This window comes from Leptodactylus fuscus, chromosome 5 (assembly GCF_031893055.1).
Source record: "Leptodactylus fuscus isolate aLepFus1 chromosome 5, aLepFus1.hap2, whole genome shotgun sequence".
Taxonomy (NCBI): domain Eukaryota; kingdom Metazoa; phylum Chordata; class Amphibia; order Anura; family Leptodactylidae; genus Leptodactylus; species Leptodactylus fuscus.
This window is the reverse complement of record NC_134269.1, coordinates 209,127,465-209,155,450: the sequence shown is the minus strand read 5'-3', so window position 1 is coordinate 209,155,450 and position 27,986 is coordinate 209,127,465. Positions and strand designations below refer to the sequence as shown.

Below are 27,986 nucleotides of genomic sequence, written 5' to 3'. Positions count from 1 at the left end.
ATTGGATATTTATTCCCATCTCCGGGAGTTGATTGGATAAACCTGTTTACGCCCCGCCTACTGTCAAGCTGATCCGGCTTGTGATTGGCTAAGGCTCCAGCGTGTTGCAGGAAGCTCCCAGCTGATCCGCTATGGGAGACGGAAGTGTCGCCTGACTGGGGGTCTGTGTCACTGAAAGGGAGTCACTGAGGAGCGGGCGCAGTGACATGAGAGGAGCGCCGGCGGCTCCGGGGGGATGATGGCCGCGGTAAAGACTCACAGCCGGGCGGGGAAGAGAGAGGAGGAGAACGGGGGTCTGGACCGCTCCCTCCAGCAGATGATCTCAGCCATAGTGGACGAGAGGAACCGCCTCAATATCCGCCAGGAGATCAGCGGCCTGGGTGAGTGGATGCTACGGGGGGACAGGTGACTGGGGAGGGGTCCTGAGGGGGAGATGGAACCCTATGTGCAGACCCTGACCCCTGCCAGCCATCGCCATATCCGTAAGAAACAATCGCCGTCTCAGTGACAATAATTCCAATTCCTCAAAATTTTGGAAAAATTTACGACCCGGCCTCCAATCACATCATTGACGTATCGGATGTCCGACGGGTAACAAAATATACGCCGTAGTGTTACGCCGAACATAGACAACTCACGTCCGCCACAGCGAAGAATCCGGGCGAAAATTTGGATTTATGGTGGCGATTGTTATTTTTCTGACCTGAACGTTATAGAGTTAAAAATATTTTGAGCCAAAGAAACCGAAAATAAATAATAGTGAAAAAATTTAAAAACTTAACCAAAAAAGTATGAGAAAAATTTTAATAAATAAAAAGCAAAAAACTATTTCCATAAATTAAATGAAAAAAAAAAAACTTGGACCAAATGTAAATAAAAATTATACAACGGTAAAAATTTAAAAAAGACAAGAATTAGAAAAATCCTCCAAAAAATGAGAATAAAATAAATTGTCAAATGTTAAAAAAAAGCAAATATTAGAAGAGAACAAAACAATAAATAATGCAACAAAAAAGAAAGCGTAAAAAAATTAGAACAAAAATTTAAATAAAAAGTAACAAAAAATTTCAAAAAATAAAATACACGTCCAAAATGTAATAAAAAAAAAAAAAAAAAAAGTGCAATAAAGAAATAAAAAGAAGGGGGGAAAAAGGAACAGTTATATTTTTTTTCAAAAATGTAATTCCCATGAGGGTTATATGGGAGTGTGTTGGAATGTAGGTGTTGTGTCCTTGTATCCTGTGACTATGGTGAGGGGGTCCAGTGCTGGGGGGTATATGGGGGATCTGTTCTGGTGTCCTATAGGGGTCCGGGGTCTTCTATATACGGAGATGTCACTGGTGGGATTTGAGGGTTTTTTTATTGTTGGGTTTCTGAACGTGTTTGGGTCCAATAATATGGCCGGGGTTATATATACGTGTGTGTGTGTGTATATATATGTGTATGTATATATCTTCTGTATTACTATTATATACCACACACGTTCTGTTCCTCGCTGTTATATTGTTACACTTCTATATCCCATTACTATTACTATATATGACTCCTCTGTATATCTCTGTATACGGGACATCACGTCGGATTGTTATATCTGATTTATTTTGTTACATTTTATACTGATACTGATTGTTGTATGTGATTAAAGTCTGTATTATTATATATTCACTTTACATGAGATTCTTACAATTTATACAATTAGTATTATACAATAGTAGTTTATATATTATATTCTTATACAATTTCAATATCACTCCTATTCTATACTCCCCCTCTATACAGGACTGTATATTCTTCCTATTCTATACTCTCCTGTATACTCTCCTGCTCTCTTATATACCTTGTCTATTGGCTCCCTGTATACTATCAGTATTCCTGGACTCTGCGCTCTCCTATTGATATTGTGATTTGTGACTCCTCTCTGTTCTGTCTCCTTTCTGATGGTTTCCTATCTGTGAACAAAGCACTGGTGGTGACACATGGTGCTGCTGACTCCAATCTGTCCCCTCTCCGGGGAGTGTCGTCGTCCTCGCCCCCCTCCCCCCCCCCCTATATTATTAGATCTCTCAGTCTCACATTCTGATATCAGACGGTTTCCTCGGTTGTGTGATGTCATCGGTAATGATTATGGGGCCCCTGATATGTTTATAGGGACCCCAGCCCTAAAGTCTAGTCCTAGGCCATTTGCGTCTCAGTGAGGTTCGCTCTGTTGTCCTCTGTTATCAGCCGTCCGTCGGTCTGTAGTCTTCTGTAATGGATAAGTTCACTAGACTCCCCCCCCCCCCCCCCCCCAATACTGCCAGCCCTCCAGATTTACATCCATACGTGTCACATGTAGCTCATCCTATAGTGTGACCCTATTATTATTAGGGGATGACTTTAAGTGCAGGGTCCCTTTAAGAGACGTCCAGGCCGTAATGGTTAAATGCGGCCATCGCTGATATTACATCAGATATGCGCGGGGAAGATCTTTGTCTGTGGTGAGGAAAGGGAAATTAATATGATGTCATTTAAAGGGCCGGCAGCGTATAATAGCGCAGGGTGGGCGGCCGATGGTAGGCGGTATACGGATGTAAATCTGCGGGAAATCGTATTAGAAGCGAAGTATGTGGTCAGCTGATCACCGCAAGTTTGGACCTTTGAACCCCCAATGACCTGCTGATGGGGTCCGGTAACGTTTGGCTGGTCAAAGGGGAAATCTAGTATTATGGGGGGCGGCCGGACTGACTCTGCCAAAGTGGGGGGCTGCTTTGCTTAGCAGGTCTGAGCTCTGACTAGTAGGGGGCGCTATGATATCCATATGGACTAAGAGGGGGATAACCACCGTAAATATGACCGGTCTTTGGCAAGTCAGTGCCATGTACCCATAGAGTGACCCCCTTACAACTTTTAAGGTGTGAGGGGTTAAGCTGCAGCGTCCATGTTGGTTTACCAGGTCACCTGATGTTTGACAGAAGTCGCCACCTCCCCTAATAATCCGATTTTCAGAGCCGATGACCTTTCCAATCACCTTTTTATCCTCTCTTATTAATTAAAGGGAAAGTCCACCTATAAATGTCAGGAGGTCCAAAAATAGCTGATTTTCTGTGTTCCCTGCTAGGCGTGTTTGGTGGCCACTCAGGTAGCCGATGACTGAGCAGAGTGACTTGTCGCTTTCTTACATAGTTACATAGTAGATGAGGTTGTCTGATCACCAATGTGATCATGGCCTGACCCCCCCCGCCTATCACACAAGATGGTACATTCTAGTTCTACCAATCTCTGATAGAACATTGATAATGGAATTTACCTAAGTTTTTAAAATAAAAAGGGAGTAAATAGACATTATTGTTATATGGGGGGAGGGGCTTCATAAGATTTACATATTCCTATCTGTTACCGTAACAATAATCTCAGTTCCTCATTTCCCTGCTCTGAACCTTTCTGTGTAATCTCCTCCTGCACCTACTTGTGTCTGTTTACCAGGACAAAGACCACTTTACCCTGCCAATTGTACCCCCCCCCCCCCCAAATATATGTGTGACCTGCCTGATCGTTGTGGTAATTTATTACAAAGCTCAGAAGATGTTACAGTGAATAGATTGTATTTATTGTATGTTAATCCCCAAAATTGAGTCATTATTCTCCTGTATTATACCCCAGAGCTGCGCTCACTATTCTGCTGGTGCAGTCACTGTGTATATACATTACTTCTCCTGTATTATACTCCAGAGCTGCGCTCACTATTCTGCTAGTACAGTCACTGTGTACATACATTACATTACTTATCCTGTATTATACTCCAGAGCTGCGCTCACTATTCTGCTGGTACAGTCACTGTGTACATACATTACATTACTTATCCTGTATTATACTCCAGAGCTGCGCTCACTATTCTGCTGGTGCAGTCACTGTGTACATACATTACATTACTTATCCTGTATTATACCCCAGAGCTGCGCTCACTATTCTGCTGGTACAGTCACTGTGTACATACATTACATTACTTATCCTGTATTATACTCCAGAGCTGCGCTCACTATTCTGCTGGTGCAGTCACTGTGTACATACATTACATTACTTATCCTGTATTATACTCCAGAGCTGCGCTCACTATTCTGCTGGTGCAGTCACTGTGTACATACATTACATTACGTATCCTGTATTATACTCCAGAGCTGCGCTCACTATTCTGCTGGTGCAGTCACTGTGTACATACATTACTTATCCTGTATTATACTCCAGAGCTGCACTCACTATTCTGCTGGTGCAGTCACTGTGTACATACATTACATTACTTATCCTGTATTATACTCCAGAGCTGCGCTCACTATTCTGCTGGTGCAGTCACTGTGTACATACATTACATTACTTATCCTGTATTATACTCCAGAGCTGCGCTCACTATTCTGCTGGTGCAGTCACTGTGTACATACATTACCTTACTTATCCTGTATTATACTCCAGAGCTGCGCTCACTATTCTGCTGGTGCAGTCACTGTGTACATACATTACATTACTTATCCTGTATTATACTCCAGAGCTGTGCTCACTATTCTGCTGGTGCAGTCACTGTGTACATACATTACATTACTTATCCTGTATTATACTCCAGAGCTGCGCTCACTATTCTGCTGGTGCAGTCACTGTGTACATACATTACATTACTTATCCTGTATTATACTCCAGAGCTGCGCTCACTATTCTGCTGGTACAGTCACTGTGTATATACATTACATTACTTATCCTGTATTATACTCCAGAGCTGCGCTCACTATTCTGCTGGTGCAGTCACTGTGTACATACATTACATTACTTATCCTGTATTATACTCCAGAGCTGCGCTCACTATTCTGCTGGTACAGTCACTGTGTACATACATTACATTACTTATCCTGTATTATACTCCAGAGCTGCGCTCACTATTCTGTAGTCACTGTGTACATGTAGTGTAGGTATACAGTGACTACACCAGCAGAACAGTGAGTACAGCTCTGAAGTATGATACAGTACATGGACATCTCTCCTTGAGCCTCCCAGTCCTATACTAGGTCATGCGGTTCTGCGGCCACCTCCCTATGAGGAGATCAGTTCCTCAGAAGGGTTAATACGGTGTCGCACTCCATTGTGTAATCTCCTGTATCGTATCGCACTTACCCCGAGTGTTTACTTTGTATTATCTCCACTACACTGTTTATGCAGCTGAATGCAAAGATGGAAAATTGTCTCACATTGAAGTGACACAAGTCACATGGAAGTTTCAAAATGTTACACTGTGTACACACAAAGCATGGGGGGGGGGGGGGATGTGTTTGTGAGGCCAAAGTATGTCAGTGTCTTATATTTGTGTTCTGGACTTTAAGCTTCCATGAAGAATCCAGTGCAAGAATGAAGATGGAACAGATTGTCAGCCACTTGGTTCCTGAGCGTAGCTGCTCACAAACAGTACAGGATAAGTAATGTATGTACACAGTGACTGTACCAGCAGAATAGTGAGCGCAGCTCTGGAGTATAATACAGGATAAGTAATGTAATGTATGTACACAGTGACTGTACCAGCAGAATAGTGAGTGCAGCTCTGGAGTGTAATACAGGATAAGTAATGTAATGTATGTACACAGTGACTGTACCAGCAGAATAGTGAGTGCAGCTCTGGAGTGTAATACAGGATAAGTAATGTAATGTATGTACACAGTGACTGTACCAGCAGAATAGTGAGCGCAGCTCTGGAGTATAATACAGGGTAAGTCATGTAATGTATGTACACAGTGACTGTACCAGCAGAATAGTGAGTGCAGCTCTGGGGTATAATACAGGATAAGTAATGTAATGTATGTACACAGTGACTGTACCAGCAGAATAGTGAGCGCAGCTCTAGAGTATAATACAGGATAAGTAATGTAATGTATGTACACAGTGACTGTACCAGCAGAATAGTGAGCGCAGCTCTGCAGTATAATACAGGATAAGTAATGTAATGTATGTACACAGTGACTGTACCAGCAGAATAGTGAGCGCAGCTCTGGAGTATAATACAGGATAAGTAATGTAATGTATGTACACAGTGACTGTACCAGCAGAATAGTGAGTGCAGCTCTGCAGTATAATACAGGATAAGTAATGTAATGTATGTACACAGTGACTGCACCAGCAGAATAGTGAGCGCAGCTCTGGAGTATAATACAGGATAAGTAATGTAATGTACTGTATGTACACAGTGACTGCACCAGCAGAATAGTGAGCGCAGCTCTGGAGTATAATACAGGATAAGTAATGTAATGTATGTACACAGTGACTGTACCAGCAGAGTAGTGAGCGCAGCTCTGGAGTATAATACAGGATAAGTAATGTATGTACACAGTGACTGTACCAGCAGAATAGTGAGTGCAGCTCTGGAGTATAATACAGGATAAGTAATGTAATGTATGTACACAGTGACTGTACCAGCAGAATAGTGAGCGCAGCTCTGGAGTATAATACAGGATAAGTAATGTATGTACACAGTGACTGTACCAGCAGAATAGTGAGCGCAGCTCTGGAGTATAATACGGGATAAGTAATGTAATGTATGTACACAGTGACTGCACCAGCAGAATAGTGAGCGCAGCTCTGGAGTATAATACGGGATGTATTGCCCAGGACTGTGGTGTGATACAGGGGAGACATTATGTAGAAATCTGAGCGAGCTCTCGAGGGTTTGTGAGAACTATTACAGTTATTTGTTTTCCTTCAGCACAGATTCTGATTTCCATCCTCGGGGTGTGCGGATGAATTTATTGCCGTCTCGTGTGTTTTCACTGCTATAAATAGCTGCTTTCGCTTCCAGCAGACACTCCGGTTACATTTGATGGACGGCGTTTCTTAGTTATTTGCTGTGAATTTGTTCTTGAAATGTTTCTATCACTTCCATTCATTTCACTTCTTCTCCATCTTGGATTTTACTTTCCTCACAGCGCCCCCTACTGGTAAAGCAATACTATGGAGGAACCCCATTTTCTTGAGTGTCTGCTTTTTAGCTTTGCTGCGATCAGTGACTCCAGCTTCGGATACTGAGGTTTCTGACTTCTCGGTGCCCCCTCCATGCTTTACACTGCAGCTGTATTCCCAACATGTCTGAATTGAGCATTTGTTTTGTAACAGGCCGTCGCGTCACAACAAGTGGAAAATATAAGTTTTGTGTGAACGTGGCCCAAGTGGATGTTGCATTGAGTGCCCTGTGGTTATGAGTGTGGCGCCACCTGTGGGTGCACCAGTGTACTGCACATAATCCGTCCTTATATTATACAGCAGATGGAGCCGCGGCGTGTTGAATAATGCATTGTATTACAATTCCATCTTATTATGCTTTAAAGCTTTGAAAGTCGCCAGGGACCGACATATTGGGGAGGGGGCAGCGGCGCTCATCAAACACTATAGCATGTATCTGTTAACCCTTACAGCACAGTAAGATGGCGCATGCCGGACTGTTCAATTCGCATCATCACTTCTGTGTGTTTATTTACACAGATGTAGCAGAGCCGAGATTGTCGCTCACTTTACCTGTCACATGACGCACTTAGCTCTGCTACATCTGTAACTTTGTATTTCTTCTCCTGTATCCATCCTTTAATGTTCCCCTCCTCCACTCTGGGTAACACAAGATGGCGTTTGCTGGTTGGGTATAGGAGTAATGTGGTGGGCGCAGCAGAGTCCTGACACATGGGGCACAGATGGGAGAGGTTATGTGGGTGGCTCTGCCAGTCCGTGGGGCTGACATTGGAAAAATAGTCATTGGGCCCCTCTTTGTTGATGATCTGAAGGGTCACGGGGTGAAAGGAAAAACTATAAAAATGTTCAGTTACAATGTAGTATAAAAAGTAGTGCAAAAATACCAGTACAAAACAGTACTCAAATAATACCACCATATAATGCTCAAATAATACTACCATATAGTGCTCAAATAATACCTCTGTATATTGTCTATATAATGGAACTATATAGTGCTCAGATTATACCTCCGTATATTGTCTCTATAATGGGACCATATAGTGCTCAGATAATACCTCCGTATATTGTCTCTATAATGGGACCATATAGTGCTCTGATAATATCACCATATATTGTCTATATAATGGTACTATATAGTGCTCAAATAATACCACCATATAGTGCTCAGATAATGCTTCCATATATTGTCTATATAATGGTAACCTACAGTGCTCAAATAATATCACCATATATTGTCCATATGGTACTATATAGTGCTCAGATAATACCTCCATATATTGTCTATATAATGGTACTATATAGTGCTCAGATAATAACACCATATATTGCTCAAGTAATGCCTCCGTTATCAAATAATACTACTCAAACAATGCCACTATTCAATGCACAATACCACCATATAGGCCACAAATAATACCTCCATATAGTCTCCACCACCATAGAGTGCTCAGATAATGGCGCTATACAATGCTCAAGTAATACTAGGTTATGGGGCTCAAATAATCCCTTCATATATTTTCCATATAATGGTACCACACATTGCTCAAATAATGGTTAATATAATAATACCATATTGTAATGGAATACTGCTACTATATAGGGCTCACATAATGTCCCCATTCTGTGCTCAAATAAAGCCATCATACAGTGCATGAATGATACCACCGTAACCGGGCTCAGTTCATGCCACCATACCAGACTCCTATAATACCGCAATACACTGCTCATATAATAGCACCGCAGCATCCACATAATCCTGCCAGACACTGGTCTAATAAAACTACCGTATGGTGCTTAACCAACAATGCTCCATAGGATATTGGAGGAGTCTGCGCCTCTGCCGGTGATCTGTCTCCTATCCCGGGGTTATTTGGTTTTTCGCTCTCGGCCCCGTTCCGGGCATCTTGTCACCTGTTGCCTGGTGATCGGTACATGAGAGTGATGACAATGTGTATGGCACCTGTTCACTATTCCGCTCACTGCGAACGTTTCATCTGTTGCTTTTTATTGGAATGAGTCATAAAGTGATATTGAATTGTAATGAAACATCTGCTGCAAAACGGGAAGGAAGCGGCATTGTTCATGAAGATGAAATGAAGTGGAGGGGGGGGTAGGAGGGCGCTCTGGGGGATGGGATATATTAGATTATCATCCTTCGTACTTGTGACATGGGTTGGGGTGAGATTGTATATTGATAAATGGAGCTGAACCACAACTTCCAGTACACAACGGGGTCCCTCTGTTATTCCTCCTGGAAATGTATGACTTAATTGATGACTGGGTAGTTCGTTTCTCCATGGCATGTCCCCTACAGAGACTATGTGGACATTGTTTGACTGTGACAACTGGGTCCCTCTTGTTATTCCTCCTGGAAATGCATGATTCAATGGGCAACCCCGGTGTTCCTAATTGGACGTTTTCAGAGTGTGTGCCTCATTGACCAGGGGTATAAGAAACCCAGTTGTTGTTGAATTTATACATTTCCAGGAGGACTAACAGAGGGACCTCACTGCAATAGACGTGTGAGGAGAGCTGACAGATCAATTTTTTTAAATTGTAAATCTCGTGTACCTTTCAAGGATTTGTCCGTGTGTCTGTCTTTCGTCTTTTAGGATGAACCTATTATGGCAGCCGTATATGGGCTTGCATTAATTATGGTTTGTTCCAGGCGCGGTAATTATTTTCTCAGCTATTGATGTGCTGAACACTTCACTGTGTCTGTAGTGGAAGGAATATTGAGTGGCGGGTACATCAGAATTCACGTTCTATTCCTGACCATACTGTCTCTGCTGCTCTTGCTACACAGCTCATTAGCCCAAATCCTTAGAGGGGACCTTTCATCACCTGTACAAACTCCAGCTCTTTTCATCCTTTGATGGGCTCCGCTCTACTGTTGTTGGCGCAGTTGGAATTTTGTTTCTATCCCCAACCGTTCCTGAGAAATCATTGAAATTGGTTTCAATGCCTAATGTTCCAATTAGGATATGTTGTTTCTAGTGGGCGGTCTTAGACTACCTGCTCCAGCTCAGGACCGCCCACCAGACAGTACAGAACCTAGGCAGTGATTGCTCAGGAACCGTAGGGGCTAGAGAAAAAATTCCAACTGTGCTGGAATCAGTGGAGCGGGGGCTATTAAAGGATGCAACGGGTTTGAACTGATGGTGGAAGGTTCCCTTTAAATATTTGTTGGCAAAATCTCTGTGACTATAGATTTACTGGCTGCTGCGAAGAATATTTGCTGTACGTGATTTAGAAACGTATATGGCCTTATAATCTGAACAAGCAGTGCTGCACTATAAAGCATGGGGAAAAAGCTCACTTAGAAATTGCTCCTTCCCTTACTGATGCTATAGTCTATTAATGACCTGACCTGAAAATCCCCCGTTTCTGAGGGAAGTTGGATACGTTCTGGGATCAGATTACTGTCGTCTGACACAGATGGTAGAAGAGTCTATGTAATATTAATCGCAGTAAGCGGAAAATGGAGAAGAGATGGGAATTGGGACCATTAACAAAAAAAAAGCCCCGCTGGCATTGGACATTAGCCTCTGTTCACATTGGGTAGGATTCATCAAATGCGCCGACCTCATCACTTTTTAGAAAGTGTTTTTCCAAGAGCCATGTAAGAAGAGAAAGCCGTGCTGTGATTGGTTGAAGAATATTGGCCACAGAATACAGGGCTCGTAGTCTCTTCCCTCCCAGGTCAGGCGTTTAGGAAAGCTCCAAACATGGCCGAATTACTTGTGTAGGACTTGCGGAAAAGCGCAGGACGGCACGTTTGGCTGTTATTGCAACCCCTGACCGCCTTTGATATGGCGGCATTGTAATCTCCATGAAAGTCTGAGAACATCCCTTTAAATTATTGGGACTGAACTGTAACACCTGACACAACCTGTACACAAGAGTGGCGCTATTGCTGGAAAAAAAAAGCTGTTTTTTATTATTTTTTTTCCTAATCTGATATAACCCACCAAAGAGCACAGGATAGAGAAAAAATTGCAGATCGATGGCAGATCCTCACCAATCACAAGAACGGGGGTGTTTTACTCTCCAGTCTGAAGGAGGCGGTGCTCTGAAAGGGGCAACCCCCTGCAGTAAAGGACACTTATTTGGTTAAGTATCCAATCGCTGGGGGTCTGAGGATCAGGACAACAGGAGACCGAAATGTCCTCTAGAGCCTCCTTGTGACTGGTGCACCAATGTCCTCGTGCGACCGGTGCTCCATTCACTTCTATGGGGCTGCCAGGACTGTAATCTCCAGCAGGGCTCAAGGAAGTAAATGGGTCGCGAGCACACTGGTGCACCATTCACAGGGGGGGCTTTAGGGGGACCGTATCGGACACTTATCCTGTTTTCACAATTGTGGTGAGATCCCCACCAATATGCAATTTATCCGCTACCCATAGGCAAGGGGAATATATACTGTGGTGACTCATCCCCTTTAAGTACACCTTTAAGTGGCTCCTACTCTTCTGTGTCTGGTTGCTGTAATGGAGACTTCCTGCTGAGCCTGGACCGATACACAGCAGCTCGGGGGGAGGAGCCTAGACAGGAAGAGAACAGCAGCCTGACCTGATGACATCATCAGACCTGAGACAGGAGGTGGATTTCAGACTACGGTCCATCCTGTGAGCTGTGCAGAGGAGCTGCAGTCTCTGATCCTTCTGTGCCCTGATGCAGCAGAGCTAGGAAGCGGCCAAGTCTTAAGGAGAGCCATAGCAGGTAAGCAGCAGCCTTAGTCAGCGACTAGGAGTGTGATAAGACTCCAGCTGCACCTCGGCTTTAACTGCTCATTCTTCAGTCTCTAGGACCATGAGATGCTCTGGCTTTAGTCTTGCAGCTTTCTTAGGATTTCCTTGCTGTGTTTTTGTCGCCCTGGAACATTCAAAACAAGCGATTTGTGGGCGTTCACTGTGCAAAATCCAGGTAGCGAGCAGCATGTCTGGCTCGCCCTCCCCCCTAGCAGCTCACACCCTGCAGCCCCCCTCCCCCTATCTCCTTGCAGATGGCAGCTCACAACTTTCATCCCTCCTCCCCCGCCTCCTCCCATCCTGCTGCAGCCTGCACACTAGCCCAGCCTCTAGAGCCGTGGTCACATGAGATGCAGCACACGTGCCGCTATATAAACAAGTTGGAGAATCTTCAGCAGGTTCCCCTATAGACTACCCTATATAGGACCAGTCTGATTTCCCCCCCACCCCCCCATGTTTGCTGTCAGGATCCTCGATCCTTTGTTCCTGTTGGGATCAGCGGTGTCAGATATTTGCCCATTGCTTATCCTCCATTCCAGTCCTGCATGCTCGGATTAATCTGACCCATGTCCCCGAGCATGCACCTTTACCAGGGAGTCGTAGGAACTTGGTCAACAGACATTATAAATCTATGTGCACATTTTGCAAATTGCGTGCAGGTTTTCTTGTGGAAAGTTAACAAGATCTTCTTCATGTCATATACACGTTGGGGGAGGGAGGGAATAGTCCTGTTTAATGTCCACTGGGTGCGCTTAGTTCGTGACTGGGTGACCGCTATGTTGGATGGTGCACTTTCTGGTAAACATGGCTGTTTTTTTTTTTTTTTTTTTATCCCACAGCGCCACACCTGACCGCAGGTTGCATTTGGTATTACAGCATTATTCACGTCAGTGGAACTGAGCTGCAGTACCACACACCACCTACAGATAGGTGTGGCGCTGTGGGATAATTTTTAAATCCAAGATAATCCCTTTAAACAGGAACGCTGGGTGATACTTATTCCTGTATATATAAACCCCTTACTCGGTGGCAGCCGCACGCTGTCAGGACCCAACATGGTTTTTGAGTAGAGCGTCAATTGGCGTGTGGTTTTGCCCACAATAATGCAGCCATATTCTTGAAACCACACGTCCATTAAGTGGTGATTCCCCTTCAACGTCAAAGACTCTAGGCCACGATTCCCACCAACAGGTCATGGTTCAACGATATCACAAAAAGATAACCTCTGAATCGTGATACGTTGACCATAGATGTATCACCCGTATCCTAAATACATGGCCTGTTCGGGGGACTGAAGGTGGTCGAGAACCTTTGAAGAACGTACAACTTGCTTGAGCACCAGAAAATTGTCTGACTTCGTCGAATGTCCTATAATTTTAATCTGCCTTGTTCCGAAACTGAATTGACAACCGTCCTCCTTGTTACGATCTTTCTAGGATGCCTTCTTGCATAGTTAACGGCTGTACCTCCTCTTCGAAAACCAAAGACCCGGCTCCGGTTCTTCACGCCTTCCCACCGGAACTTGACAACGTGAAGACGTGGCTCCTACAGACGAAGCAAGACTTTGGCGACATGGAGGAACTCAGTAAAAAAATTGCAGAAGCTCCACGAGGAAGTTACCGCATGTGTTCTCTTCACTTTGGCAAAGAGTGCTACGAGATTAGGGGACGCTCGTTTTTTCTTAAAAAGGGAGCGGTCCCTTCCATATTCCCTCAAAAAAAATCTCCGGGAGACGTGGTCGAAGAGCATACGTCGCTTAAGAGATCGAAAAGAGGTGCGAATGCGATGTTAACAGAGGCAGCAATGGCCGCCAGGGACCATAATTATGCCGGCGCGGTACAGACTCAGGTCCAAGATATGTCTCCTAGTGGCCAAGAATTTGGTACGAGCAGTCTAGTCACCGCAGACGCTGTGGAAGTTGAGATAATGCCCGATTCACCAAAATACGTTCCCCTTGAAGACACCTTGCCTAAATTTGCAAGAAGGAAAAAAATCAGGCTACCCCCGCCCAAACCTCCAAGCAGAGTGGTCGAGTATTATTCCCGGCAGGTGCACCGCAGTACTAACACCGATCCTTATTTTGGAAAATCGCACAAAAAAATCTCCGCTAATCTGCGTCCCAAACATTTCTCCATTGGTATTCAGTGTAACTTGGAAAATTTACCGGCACCGCAGGAGGATATGGCGCCATGCCAAAGGATGCCCTCTGTCGATACCGCAAGCTTGTCAAGTAGAATACGAAAGATGGTGCTACATCGGGGTAGGTTGTACTTCATGTTGGTTTAGGAAAAGTTGAACTTTTGACGAGAGTGGAGACCATCTTAACTCTACGACTGTTCCAACGTCAACACGTACCTCGGCCTCTATACCTTTCCTCCAGGAGCCAATATTGGAAATTTGTCTTAATTTTGGAAGAAGTATTCATTGAGTGTAGTAGCTCCAGTTTTCCAAAAAGTTTCTTCAATAATCATAACATCTAGCATTTCAATTTTTTGGTGTCTACTAAGTTTTGAAAAACGGAGTGTAACCTGAGGACCCGTAGACCTTGTGGTAGTTTCATGTCTAACATACTAATAAATAAGATGGTTGTAAAAAATTTTGGTTTTTTTTTACCTCTAGTGTGCAGCCAGGACTTGAAACCAAGATCCAAAATTCTTCAAAAATTTATAAGTTTGTAATGTTTGGTGGTTAGATTAGTCTATTATCACGGATCATGGTGACCTCGAGGATCATCAGAGACGGTTAGAAGGTGGCCATGTGAGATCTCAACAGTCCACGTTAAACTGAAGGAGTTGGAGGAACCCCTGGAAGAAGCTCTCTACGCCACGAGTACCACTACTGATGGTTCGGTCTCAGTTGTCGTAGACTATAACAGTAGTATCGGTAAACTTTTTGAAAGTTTTTCCTTAGGCCTCAGGCTTGGCAAGATACAGAAGTAGCAAGATGTTGTTGTTGTTGTTCCATTTGAAGGAACGATGACTGACTTTACGCCGCTTCCTAAATCAGTCGAATCTGAACTTTTTCAAAAACATATTTTTTCTAGGTTGATTTGAAAATTCTAATTCTTATTAAATGCCAGTATTATTAATATTTGTGTGTTCACTGTTCCTTATTTCTATCGTTGCCTGATGTGGATCACTCTAAGGAGTAGGATAAGGATATATAAAGCTTGTTGGTTTTGTTTGGATTGCTCGGTAATAAAGACTTTTTGGTTCTATGACCCGTCATTGCTTTGTTATCTCTTTGTGCTCGACGAATTCATTTCAAGAACAGAATTTTTTGAGAAGACTTTTACTAGTTTGATGGGGGGCAGGTACAGTTTTCATTTTTGTTCTGATTCATATTCCTATTGCATATTTATGACCAACTTGAAAAGGACCTTCCACCAATTTGTTGCACCACTTGTTGTACCACCAATCCCGACACGGGCCACCAAATTAATTGCATTGATTACTTTGGAATGGTGGGAGCTAGAGACGAAATTCCAAAAGCTTCTGAAATCTGTGGAGGGCGCCTGTTGAGGGATGAAAGAACTGAAGATGGTGGAGGTGGTGAATGGATTCTAACTTGGAGGTTTGGTTTGTCAAGTAGAAGGAACAGGAGTGTCCAGACACGTCAGACATTGCTGAAACCAAGGGATCTGGTAAATCCAACCATTGTTCCCTGACTTCCCTAGTCCATACACACCCCAAAAATTATTTAGGGACTGTGCTATGCAAAATATGACAATGCCGTAACCTTATAAAGGACCCAAGGGTCCAAAAATTTTCATTAAAAAAACCCATAAAGATATCCAAATAAACCAATGCGAATCTGGCACTTCTCTTTGCAAGACTTCCCCCGTCTCACGATAACTTTACCAAAAAAATTCAGAGTCGTTGGGCTACGATATAAATTTTCTTCATTCTTCCCAGATGGTGGAAGGAATTGCCAAGTCTTATCCTACGGGTAGGAGACACAAGTCTATGATGTGGGCAGTCAGGATGGGGAGAGCGTAGTCACAAGTTGGCCTTGATGGCTCTGACTATGACGCTGTGGGGTCTACAAATTCTAATAGCGACCCGAGGCTCAGCTCCTGGTATTTATAGGCCAAACTTAAATCCCCTGTTACTCACCGTATTTTGTGATTAATTTTTGGGAATTTGTCCCACGTTTTCTACGGGTATAAATAACTCGATTGCCTTTTGAAGGATGACTGTGGATGATCCACATAAGAGTAAATACCATTGGATCGTGACTGGCAGTGGAGGTGAACTGGGCCGGTTTTCAAAAAAATTTTAACACTTGAAAGGGAAATTCAGCCCAAACCTAAAGATGCTGTGTTGGGTAGAGATTTTAGCAACATGAGGGGGCAATAATTTGGCCTGGAAAATGGGTCGGAAGTAATCTGGAGATTTCGAAGACCCCTTTAATAGGTGATGCGCAATTGATTCTGGCACAGTTGGAATTTTTCCGCTAGTCCCCACTATTCCTGAGTAATTCTGTGTTAGTTTCAGCACACTCATGCACTATATTGTCAGGTGGGCGGCCCCTGTCTTTCTGATGTATCTCAGGACCTCCCACATGACATAATTGTGATAGTATGTAGTGAAACTAACAGCAATGATTGCTCAGGAAGATTTTGTCTCGTGCCCCCACCATTCCAGAGCAACAAGCGCAGATAGTTTTGATACCTGATGTGCAAGTTGTAATGTCAGAAGGGTGGTGTCAGGCAGGGGGGTGATTCAGAGGCAGCCAGAATCTGAGCTCAGAATCCCACCTCCTTGTCTGCTGCTGCCTGACTCTACCCTACTGACAGTACAGAGCTTACGTAGTATATTAGATACCAAAACTATCCGCATTGATTACTCGGGAATGGCGGGGACCGGAATCAGGAGAGCAGCGACTAGGATTTAAAGAACTGGACCTGTTTGGGCCCGTTCCCACGATGTAACGCGACGCTCATTCTGACATGTAAACACGTGTCAGAGTGAGCGCTTCAAAACAGAATCCCATTAACTTCAATGGGTCATCTTACGCGCGCTACACATTGAAATCGATGGAAGGCTTTATAACCCATTGATTTCAATGTGTTACACGCGTTAAACGGAACCCATTGAAGTCAATGGGATTCTGTTTTGAAGCGCTCACTCTGACACGCGTTACATTGTGGGAACGGGCCCTTAGGAAGACTTTTTAAAGAGAAGCTTTCATTACTTCTGAGATGTAAGATTTCTGTTGTTTTGGTTTATTACTTTCCCCTGTATGAGTGGATACTGGCTGCCGTCTACTGGTCGCACGCAGAAGAGTTGCCACTTCCCATCCCCTACAGTACCAATCCAGGTAGATAAATCCTGGACACAATGAATTGGTTGGCCTCAGGATCCTATGAGTGGCTATGAAAAAGTATATGGAATCTATTCCTCCATCCTTAAAACCAAATGGGACCACTATGTACAACTAAAAAATAAGACATGGTGGCCTAGTGGTACAGTGCTTAGTCCCTGGTGATCTAGTGGTTACATCAAGCGACTGCTTACCCAGTTGGGCATGACTATGAGAGGAGGTGGGTGCTTTCTTGCCACCTCTGGTCTCATGCACTACCACAATATCCTTAGGGAATGGGACCCCCTTACGAGACACGTCATGTAAACCCATCCTCAGAAACCCCCTTTAAGTTGGCGATTTCTCAGACACGGCCCTGAGCGCTCTGCAGAGTGTCGAAGACGTTCAGTCGGGTCTAATTGTTTCCTGTTGTCCTTGCTTGATAAATTAATAATCAGGGCGAGGAGAAATCTAGGACACGGAAGACTGCAGTGCCGGAAATGGGAATTGATATGGAGAGAGTGCCATAAATGTAGAGTTATATGGGGTCAGCATGGCGCTACCTCTGTTGCCTCACACGGCAGAAAAAAAAAAAAATCTTACAATTTTTGTGTAAATATTTATAATAATCAGAAATTTAAACAATAAAAATGACAAAATTTAAACTGTATTATATAAATATATATATATATATATATATATATATATATATATATATATTTTTCTGTCTTTTCAGGCTGCTTTAAAGATGACCGCATTGTATTTTGGACATGGATGTATTCCACCTATTTTATGGAGAAATTTGCCCCTCGGCAGGATGACATGTTGTTCTACGTGAGACGGAAACTTTCTTACGTGAACACGGATGGCAGTGAAGGAAAAAAGGTGACTAGCCGAGCCGTAGCCCGCAGGGTAAATGTTCACATCCCCTTTCCCCTAAATCCAGCCTGAACCTATTATTATTTCTGACTTTCTTCACTTGTCTCTGAATTTTTGCTTTCTCTGTGAAATAACAACTCTGAAGCCTCTTTTCTTAGGACTCTACATCGCGTCGTTCTTCTGTTATTCCTCCTGGAAATGTTTACCTGACTTTTACCATTCTCTATATCGGAGGCGTGTCTTTTATGCACTCAGGCATTGTCCAATCAGGATAGACCGTGTCAGTCTGTTCAGGACCCTTCCCCATACATTTCCAGGAGGAATAACAGGGGGACAGCACATAGATAATGGTGTAATTAAATCAAGACAATCAGTAAGGGCCTATAGATTTTTAGGTATATATCATATTGTTGCTCCATATATACTTGAGTATAGGCCGACCCGAATATAAGCCAAAGCCCCTAATTTTACCACAAAAAACTGGGAAAACGTATTGACTCGAGTATAAGCCGGGGTGGGAAACTAAATTAATAACCCCAAATGCCTGACATTAATAGGCAGAGTAACTAAAGGAAGGTACCTGTGTGTCACTTTACTGCAGCTTCCCCTCCTCCATACAACAGACATCTTCCATAAGACACAATGAATCCTGGCCACTCATCTGCAGGGTAGATGCTAAAGGATCTCTGATGACGTCATGACCATGTGATCGGACTATGGTGTGGGCGGAGCTACTAGGATTAAGACTCAACCTTATCTGCAGATGTTACATACTAGTGGCTGCAGGACCTTTGATGACATCACAGTCACGTGGCCAATCACAGAGCAGTAGCACTAAAGAACCTCCCCCTTCCAGGTCCTTCCAGTTTTCTGTGCTCCGTGGACCCTGACTTGTGCATAAGCCGAGGAGAGCATGAAAAATGTGCTGAAAAACTTGGCTTATACTCGAGTATATAGGGTAATTACAACATACTGTATACTGACATATAATATAATAGAAATAAAAAGCTGACCTATAGCTGTAACACTGTACTAATAATAATTTGTGCAAATGATAAAATACGAGAGAAGAAAATACATAGAAACATAAGAAAAAATATAAAAAGAAAAAATACTGACCTAATAAAACGAAAAAATAATACACAGGAAAAAAGATGACGCGTTGCATTGAGTACAGCGGGTGTCCCCACTTACTTACGTGGCCTCCGGGTAGACGGGCGGCCGGTGACACATGGCATAGAGCTGATGCCTTGCGGTCCAGGGCTAGGAGCCGGATCTGTACCAGAGAGCCATCTGTATAAAGTTTTCCATCTCTGCATGGATTTCCTTTCAGGGCCTGAAATCTATTTATTATATTTTTTTATTTTTATTTTTTTTTGAGACAGAAGGAGAAGATGGGAAAAAAAATCTCCAGTCACAATCCGCTATGTATGGCTGCTTTATCCCGAAGAACAATGGCGGAGATTTACTAGAGAGTCTTATACTACACCAGGTTTATCACAGTGACTGAGGCTGGATGATGAATCCGGCACATTGTTAGACTGTCTAGGGGTTGTCTGTTCCCAAATTGATTTTTCATACTGGCGATCCACAGGATAAGTCATTAGTAGGTGATGTGTGGGGGGGCCAACACCCAGACCCCACACAGATCAGGTGCTGGAAGCTGGTAGTGGACGGGCCCTGGGTACAGCACCGCTCCTATTCAAGTGATATGGTTGGAGGGTCTGCCTGGCCTAATAGTCACCATCTCATTGGCAGATCCTATGAATTGTCAGCTCTTTGGTTTCCACTGACTTCACCATAAGGTTTTGTCGGTTCCAGCAGGTGGATGTTGAAGTCTATCGAAAGGATTCCAAGAAGCTCCCCGGCCTCGGAGACCCCGACATAGACTGGGAGGAGAGCGTCTACCTGAACCTTATTTTGCAGAAGGTAAGGACATCACTTGTATGTAGGTGCTCCCCTCGCTCGGTCTTTGGGGGTACATGGTGACTTAGGGAGCCTGAACTCTCCTGGTCATCTAGTATTATGGAGGCTGAAAACTTCTCCAATAAAGGTGGCCATAAATATTCAATAGTTGACAGATACTTCCCCCCTCATCCCAATACAATTATTTTGGCCAAGCACAAATGTTGTCAATGGGTAAAGAGGAGTGGCAGAGGCCTGTGTGCCCTAAAAACATAAGGAACGGGCAAAGAGCTGAGGTGTGCGGCCGCCTCTCCCAATCCCATTGACTCTAATAGGATCCATCCGTCCTCCATATTCTCACTAGCCTAGCAGATGTTACACTCGTGCCGATGACTCTCGCACTTTGTGACTCAGTTCAGGTTTCGGTTCCTGATTCGCTCAGGAAATCTCTATTTTCTAGAAATTCCCCGGAGTGCAGAGGAAGGAGATTTGTTAACGTCTTTAATGGGGATAATCTGCTAAAAGGGCACAATCATCAAAAAGATCCGATATCCCTGTCCTTTTTACAGCACAAGAGGTTATACTTTACTGCAGAGGCAGCGTAGTCAGGACAGGCCGTGGCCTCACCATCCTCGCTTAGATACCTCTCTCATCTGCCTGTCCTTCTGCTATGGACTGTATCCAAGCTGCCGGTTATGGCTTTACTGTAGTTTGTAAAGTGAGATGCTGGTATGGAGCTTGCTCTGCTGCCATCTAGTGGCCAGTGTAGTCACTGTGATATTTCACTGATATGATTAGACATGACATAAAAAAGCTTCGCTCACCTGGCCACCGTTATAGCTTAAAGGGGTTGTCTGTCATTTCTTTATGTATGGGCTATGCTCTGACCAATGAGGGCCAACACCCGGCCCCAGCACAGACCAACTGTTTGGAGACGCATCTGGTTCCTCTACTATACAGTGCACAGAGCCAGAAGCAGATAGCTCCGCTTCTTGTATAGTGGCCAGATGCTGGTACTGCAGCTCCCACTGAAGTCAAAGAAATCTGAGCTGTAGTACTGGTGCCGACCACTATATGGAGCCAAGTGCTCAGCTGTGTGCGCTGTATATGGATCGGACGCACCTCCAAACAGCTGATGTCTACAGGATCGGGAAGTCTGCCCCCAGATGGACAACCCCTTTAGGCTCTGCAGGTTACAGGGATGTATATAGTGTCAGAAATGGCTGCTGTCTCTCTCCGCAGCTGGATTACATGGTGACCTGCGCAGTGTGCACTCGTTCTGAGGCTGGGGACATCCACATACATAAGAAGAAATCCCAGGTGAGTGAGCGGCCTAGTGAAATACTGCCTGAGCCATAAATAACTGCAGTAGAGCCCCTAATATTCATAGGGATGTAGCAGAGCCGAGTGCGCAGTCCTACACAAGTAGCGTAGCCGAGTGTGCAGTGCAGTCTACAGAAGTAGCGTAGCCGAGTGCGCAGTGCAGTCTACAGAAGTAGCGTAGCCGAGTGCGCAGTCCTACACAAGTAGCATAGCCGAGTGCGCAGTCCTACACAAGTAGCGTAGCCGAGTGTGCAGTGCAGTCTACAGAAGTAGCGTGGCCGAGTGCGCAGTCCTACACAAGTAGCGTAGCCGAGTGTGCAGTGCAGTCTACACAAGTAGCGTAGCCGAGTGCGCAGTCCTACACAAGTAGCGTAGCCGAGTGCGCAGTCCTACACAAGTAGCGTAGCCGAGTGCGCAGTCCTACACAAGTAGCGTGGCCGAGTGCGCAGTCCTACACAAGTAGCGTAGCCGAGTGCGCAGTCCTACACAAGTAGCGTAGCCGAGTGCGCAGTCCTACACAAGTAGCATAGCCGAGTGCGCAGTCCTACAGAAGTAGTATAGCCGAGTGCGCAGTCCTACAGAAGTAGCGTAGCCGAGTGCGCAGTCCTACACAAGTAGCGTAGCCAAGTGCGCAGTCCTACACAAGTAGAGTAGCCGAGTGCGCAGTCCTACAGAAGTAGCGTAGCCGAGTGCGCAGTCCTACAGAAGTAGCGTAGCCGAGTGCGCAGTCCTACAGAAGTAGCGTAGCCGAGTGCACAGTCCTACAGAAGTAGCGTAGCCGAGTGCACAGTCCTACAGAAGTAGCGTAGCCGAGTGCGCAGTCCTACACAAGTAGCGTAGCCGAGTGCGCAGTCCTGCACAAGTAGCGTAGCCGAGTGCGCAGTCCTACACAAGTAGCGTAGCCGAGTGCGCAGTCCTACAGAAGTAGCGTAGCCGAGTGCGCAGTCCTACACAAGTAGCGTAGCCGAGTGCGCAGTCCTACACAAGTAGCGTAGCCGAGTGCGCAGTCCTACAGAAGTAGCAGAGCCGAGTGCGCAGTCCTACAGAAGTGGCGTAGCCGAGTGTGCAGTCCTACAGAAGTAGCAGCCGACTGCGCAGTCCTACAGAAGTAGCAGAGCCGACTGCGCAGTCCTACAGAAGTAGCAGCCGACTGCGCAGTCCTACAGAAGTAGCAGAGCCGACTGCGCAGTCCTACAGAAGTAGCAGAGCCGAGTGCGCAGTCATTTGGATGTAGCTGTGCTATGTTTGTTAATTGATATGTTTATATGTAGTTTTACATTAGACTGCAGGAAACCATTGCATTAGTTTACCACAAGTATTCTTAAAGGGGTTTAATGGTCATCTCTTAATAATAAGTCACTAATATCAGATCTATAGTCGTACAATACCTGCCACCTCCACCGATCAGAAATTCTCACCAAATGATGACGTTTCCGTAAGAGACTGATAGACATTATGTGGTATTATATCTCCCAGGAGTTCAGCGGATTTGTCTCCAGCTCTGATCTGTACATTTTCTTTCAGCAAGTATTCGCTTCTCCAAGCAAACACCCCATGGACAGTAAGGGGGAAGAGTCGAAGATCAGTTACCCCAATATCTTCTTCATGATTGACAACTTTGAGGAGGTGACGCCGCAGATATATATTATATATGTATTACGTATTATTTGGTTCCTTGTTTTGGAGCGAGTACTATGGACAGTATTCACATTCATCTTGCAGGTGTTCAGCGACATGACAGTAGGGGAGGGGGAGATGGTTTGTGTCGAGCTTGTGGCCAGCGACAAGACAAACACATTTCAGGGAGTCATATTCCAGGGGTCTATCCGATACGAGGCTCTTAAGAAAGTCTACGACAATCGGGTAAGTCTTGGGTTTGACCGTCAACATGACAACAGAACTAAGACAGGGCTCATAAATTCACTCCTGTTTTCAGTAAATTTAAAGGGGTTGTCTAAGATTAGAAAAAAAAATGGCTGCCTTATTCCAAAAAGAGCGCCACATCAGGTTGTGTGTGTTATTACAGCTCAGCCACATTCCCTTCAGTGGCGCTGAGCTGCAATACCAGACACGGCCTCTGGACAGATGTGGTGCTGTTTGGACACTCTTTACAGGGGTTGTCCTTTTTGCTGCAGTGACCACTGCTGGGGACATGTGGTATTACACGGCACCCATTCCAGGAGTAGCTGTTTGCAGTGGTTCTTTACTCCGGCTCATATAGGGGCGTCCTGAATTCCACGTGGACTAGCAATGTGTTTGGCTCCTATAAGCGGCAATAAGGAGGAGCTAAGCGTAACTAATTTACATAGCTCCTCCTTATGGCAGCCTATAGGGATACCGAGATGTTGAGTTCACCTTTAAGGAACATAATTTTCCTGCGTGCCAATGGTTCTTACGTGTGTTTTGTCCAGGTCAGTGTGGCGGCAAAGATGGCCCAGAAGATGTCGTTTGGCTTTTACAAATACAACAACATGGAGTTTGTGCGGATGAAGGGGCCACAAGGCAAAGGACACGCGGAGATGGCGGTCAGCAGAGTGTCCACCGGAGACACATCTCCATACGGCACTGAGGAGGACTCCAACCCTGGGTCACCCCTGCACGAGCGGGTGAGTGTGACCATGAAACTCCGCAGGGGTGGGGTTTATAACAGTTAGCCTAAAGGGGTGTGTCTACACAGCTCAGCATGGGAGGGGCTTAAACTTTTCAAAGATTAGGAAATGAGGCCTAACAGTAAGGTGAGAAACTGCAGCACAGAGTATATTAGGAATGTAGGATTATCGGTTTTATTTGAGGTTTGCTCAGATTTCTGGTGATTTTATGATACTTTTATTCTATTTATATTTCTGATTGTCCCCACCAGGTCACCTCCTTCAGCACGCCCCCCACCCCGGAACGTAACAACCGTCCTTCCTTCTTCTCTCCATCTCTGAAAAGGAAAGTACCGAGGAACCGGATCGCTGAAATGAAGAAATCTCACTCTGCCAATGACAGCGAGGAATTCTTCCGGGACAGCGATGATGGGGGAGGTATGAGAACAGTTCCTTAAAGGGGTTATACAATCTAGTCATAGTCTAGAGGGCACATAGCTTATTGTGAGACCCCCCCCCTCCACTGATCCTGTTTGGACACGCCCCACCGCCATTCTCTTCAATGGGAGTGGTGGTCGCTGTATACTGGCTATCTCTGGCACTCTTATTGACGTGAATGGGGCGGGCATGCGACCTATCTAGCAGGACCACACCTACATTTGGGTCTTCTGCTGCCAGGGAGAGCAGTCAGAGGGATATTTGAGGTCCCAAATGCTGCATAGACCCGTTATCTATTATCCCATTGTGACCTTGTCCGCAGACATGCATAACGTCACCAACCTGAGGTCGCGCTCGCTCTCGGGGACGGGGAGATCTTTGGTGGGATCGTGGCTGAAGCTGAACAGAACTGACGAGAACTTCCTACTCTATGCACACCTGACCTACGTCACTTTGCCACTGCAGCGCATCTTGTCAGGTGAGTCGTGGATCAAACGTGGCTTACTGTCTGACCTTAGTCATAAGACCTAGATATAGAGGACATTGTGATATAAGTAATATCTACTTCTATCACAAAGTCCTTTGCTCTGCTGCGTCATTATTTACATAGCCAGCCTGATGACTTGACTGTGGAATCCATTTGCCAGCTGCAACAACATGTCCCCACTGCACAGTGCCACACTAGTCCACAGGCAGTGTGTGGTATTGCAGGTCAGCTCCATTAAAGAGGTATTCTAGTATTCTGACGTTATCCTGAGGGTTTGACTGCTCATTCATGCTATATGGGACCCCTATTGTGAGGCTTTTTTTTGGAGGCTGACCCATAGGTGGTCCCCCAGAAATGCCCGACTGATCCTTTCACACAAGGGAGTGGGTCTTTGTCCTCATGATGAGTGGAAGTCTCTGAGGTCAGACCCCAAAAATGAGATTGTTATTGCTTATCTAGCCTGCGGGGGGACAAATTTAAATGACCAGAATGCTCCAATAACTTTACTGGAGATGTGCAATACTAGACACAACCTGTAGACAAGTATGGCGCTATTTCTAGCAGAAAGTATCTGTGTTTACCTATGTTATACAATCCCTTTAAAGATGGGTAAAATCCCTTTAACTTCTAGTTAGAGCGAGGACTAATGGACCTCCATCTGAATATGGCGGTATAATACGGCGCACCGCTGGTAATACTACAGCGCTCTAGAATGAAAACATGGAAGTGAAAATCCTACTTTTCTTTGTTTCCCCCTGTAGATATTTTGGAAGTTCGACAGAAGCCAATCCTGATGTCATAGCAGATAACGTTGGCACCGCCTTTGGGAAAACGAAAATTTTCACTGCCATAGTGCCTACCTGACCTGCAGTGGTTTCATGTACAACAACACTACCACCTAGTGTCCACCTAGTGTACATGCGGCGAACAAAGACGAGCGAGGGAGAAGCCCCGCCTCCTAGTAGGAAAGGAATTTAAAAAAAACAAAAAACATGAAGAAATACCAGCCAGTCTAAAGTGCCTCTTTTTAACCCTTTCATCCTTCCCTTGGTATGCTCGCTTACGCCATCTAGTGGTCTGGTGGGACTTTGTAACTTCAACAAAAAAAAAAAAAGGGGCTGCGTTTCGGAACGCACACGCTTTATAAACGATTTCTTACACCTACTTTTACCGCGGGTGGACAGTAGGCACGTCCGTGTACGTTGCGCGGTTATGGTCAGAGGTTTCAAATGAATGTCACGCCGTGAGTTGGAGGGCTACGGACTAACTTGGTATTCCGCCGTCTTCGTTCGCTTCCTGTTCTACGAGTGAGCGAGGACACGCCGTGTGACGCGTGCAGATGTCTGCGTCTGGTCTTTTTATGTTCCATATTTTATATGTTTTTTCTTTCGTGTGTGTGTAAAGGGAAATATTTGAGCAAAAGGACAAATTTAACCCTTTGTTTTTTTGTAATTTAAAAAGAAAAACGAAAAAAAAATCCCCACAAAATTCTATAAATGTATTAACGATGTGATTGTTGTACCTTGAGGAATACAGACAAAGACGGGAACGTGACTTGTGTGTACGGTGCGGACGTTATATCTGTGTATTTGATGCCTTTCATGGCGCCATGTTGTGTAGAGAGAGGGGTAAGATGTAATTACCACTGCTTACCACTTGTGGTGCTACTCCTAGGAGGGCCCCAATGACACAGGCGATCACCGAGACACTGCTCCATCTTTACTTTGACACTCTTTGGAAGGGGAAAGTTTCCCTCCTAACCATCCCTTTAATACCTTTCCCTTGTCCATGATGTCACTTGATCCACAATTTTACCCCTCCCACATAAACCAAGACCTGATGAGTGGAAATCACTACAAAATAAAAAAAAAAAAAAAAAAAAATGCACCTGCACGCTTTCTACAGCAGAGGGCACTGTTTGCTCAGCATTAGGTTATACAATCTGCGTATGGCAGTGGTTTGATATATACATAATACACACGTCTAAGGGCCAATCAGATGGCAGCTGTGGGTTTAATCTGGCCCCTTCCGTTTCATCTTTAGGACCCAAGTGTCCGATTTGCCATAGAGGTATCGGGTCACTTGGAAGCCATCTTCTTAGAGGACCTGTCACCACCTCCAGCTCACCATGCCACCATAGTTGGAAATTTTTCTCTAGCCCCCCAAATTCCTGTTAGTTTTGGTGTCTGATATTCTGACTAAACTCCCTAATATCCAGTGCGTAGTGTCAGAGAGAAGCTGGTAAAGGGGGCGTGACTCACTGCCTGCCTCTGATTGGTGCCCTGAGTCACACCTCCTTACCCAGTAACACCCCTCCTTGCCTGCTTCTGCTCCCACCATCCACTGGGCATTAGGGAGTTTAGTTTAGCATATTTGGCATCAAAACTAACACCACTGATTTCTCTGGAATGGTGGGGGCTAGAAAAAAAAAAAAAAAAAAAAAAATTCAGCTGTGTCAAAATAATGAGAGTCAACTGTTAGAGGATGAAAGGTCCTCTCTAAACTTCCCTCAGTATCAAGGTTGAAAGATAAAGGTTCCAGCAGTTTGGTGCCTGATATGTGGACTAAACTCCCTAATACCCAGTGGGTGGCGTGAGAGAGAAGCTCACTGGTCCCTACTGATGACCATAATAGATTCTCCCGGTCCTGTCTGTTTTAATAAATGGATTCCCAATGAGGATTTTTTTTTCCTTAATACTGCACTGCACTTACACCTCTGTTATTCTGCCTGGAAATGTGCGAATAAATTGACAACTGGGCGTTACCTTTTCCCCATATAATGTGCGCTCTACATAGTCTGACACGGTCTACTCAATACTAATAATGTCATACTAGAGAAATGGTAACGTCTAATTGTCCAGGTTTACATTTCCAGGAGGAACAACTGAGACAAGGTCACAACGATCACAAACCCTTCAAGGACTAATATAATGCATGTAATTGTCACCATTATCAGATGTATTCAGTATTATGTATCACTGTGTATAGCTCTGGCTTATTACATTACACTGCTGACATGGTTTATATGTTTGCATCTGTTGGGGCAGGTGAACCTTTAACTACTGACAGTGGGGCGGCCATTTTGTTACATAGAGAAGGACGTGGCAGCTAGAGGTTTATTGAGTAGACTCAAATTTTCTCAGTGGCCCTGTTACTTTACACACATATTGTAGATCTCAACAGAGGCATCACACTCTGATCTCCCCAAATAGTAATTTATTTAAAGAGGACCTTTCACCGATTTGGGCACAGGCAGTTCTCTATACTGCTGAATTCAGCGCACTATCGGCTTTTCCGATCTGTGCCCCGGGTGAAGAGCTATCGGTCCCGGTACTGTAGCGCTTTACA

General features: G+C 44.7%; 2 protein-coding genes across 4 annotated transcripts; both read left to right on the top strand.

Moving 5' to 3' along the window:
• Window positions 1-133: 133 nt before the first annotated feature.
• KIAA0930 (KIAA0930 ortholog) lies at window positions 134-27,986 on the top strand. Of its 3 annotated transcripts, none has more exons than XM_075275151.1 (10): window positions 134-380; window positions 17,755-17,903; window positions 19,719-19,826; window positions 21,045-21,122; window positions 22,650-22,751; window positions 22,848-22,988; window positions 23,537-23,731; window positions 23,986-24,151; window positions 24,474-24,629; window positions 25,400-27,986. In XM_075275151.1, the coding sequence occupies exons 1-10, from the start codon at window positions 236-238 to the stop codon at window positions 25,438-25,440; spliced, it is 1,281 nt and encodes a 426-aa protein (XP_075131252.1). In that variant the 5' UTR covers window positions 134-235; the 3' UTR covers window positions 25,441-27,986. The 3 variants fall into 3 exon arrangements, with proteins under 3 accessions (XP_075131252.1, XP_075131251.1, XP_075131250.1); XM_075275150.1 differs by having other exon boundaries at window positions 17,755-17,930; window positions 19,722-19,826; XM_075275149.1 differs by having other exon boundaries at window positions 17,755-17,930.
• LOC142203998 (uncharacterized) lies at window positions 11,586-14,901 on the top strand. Its single transcript, XM_075275165.1, has 2 exons — window positions 11,586-11,685; window positions 13,151-14,901. Exon 2 carries the CDS (start codon window positions 13,152-13,154, stop codon window positions 13,998-14,000), a length of 849 nt encoding a protein of 282 aa, XP_075131266.1. The 5' UTR covers window positions 11,586-11,685; window position 13,151; the 3' UTR covers window positions 14,001-14,901.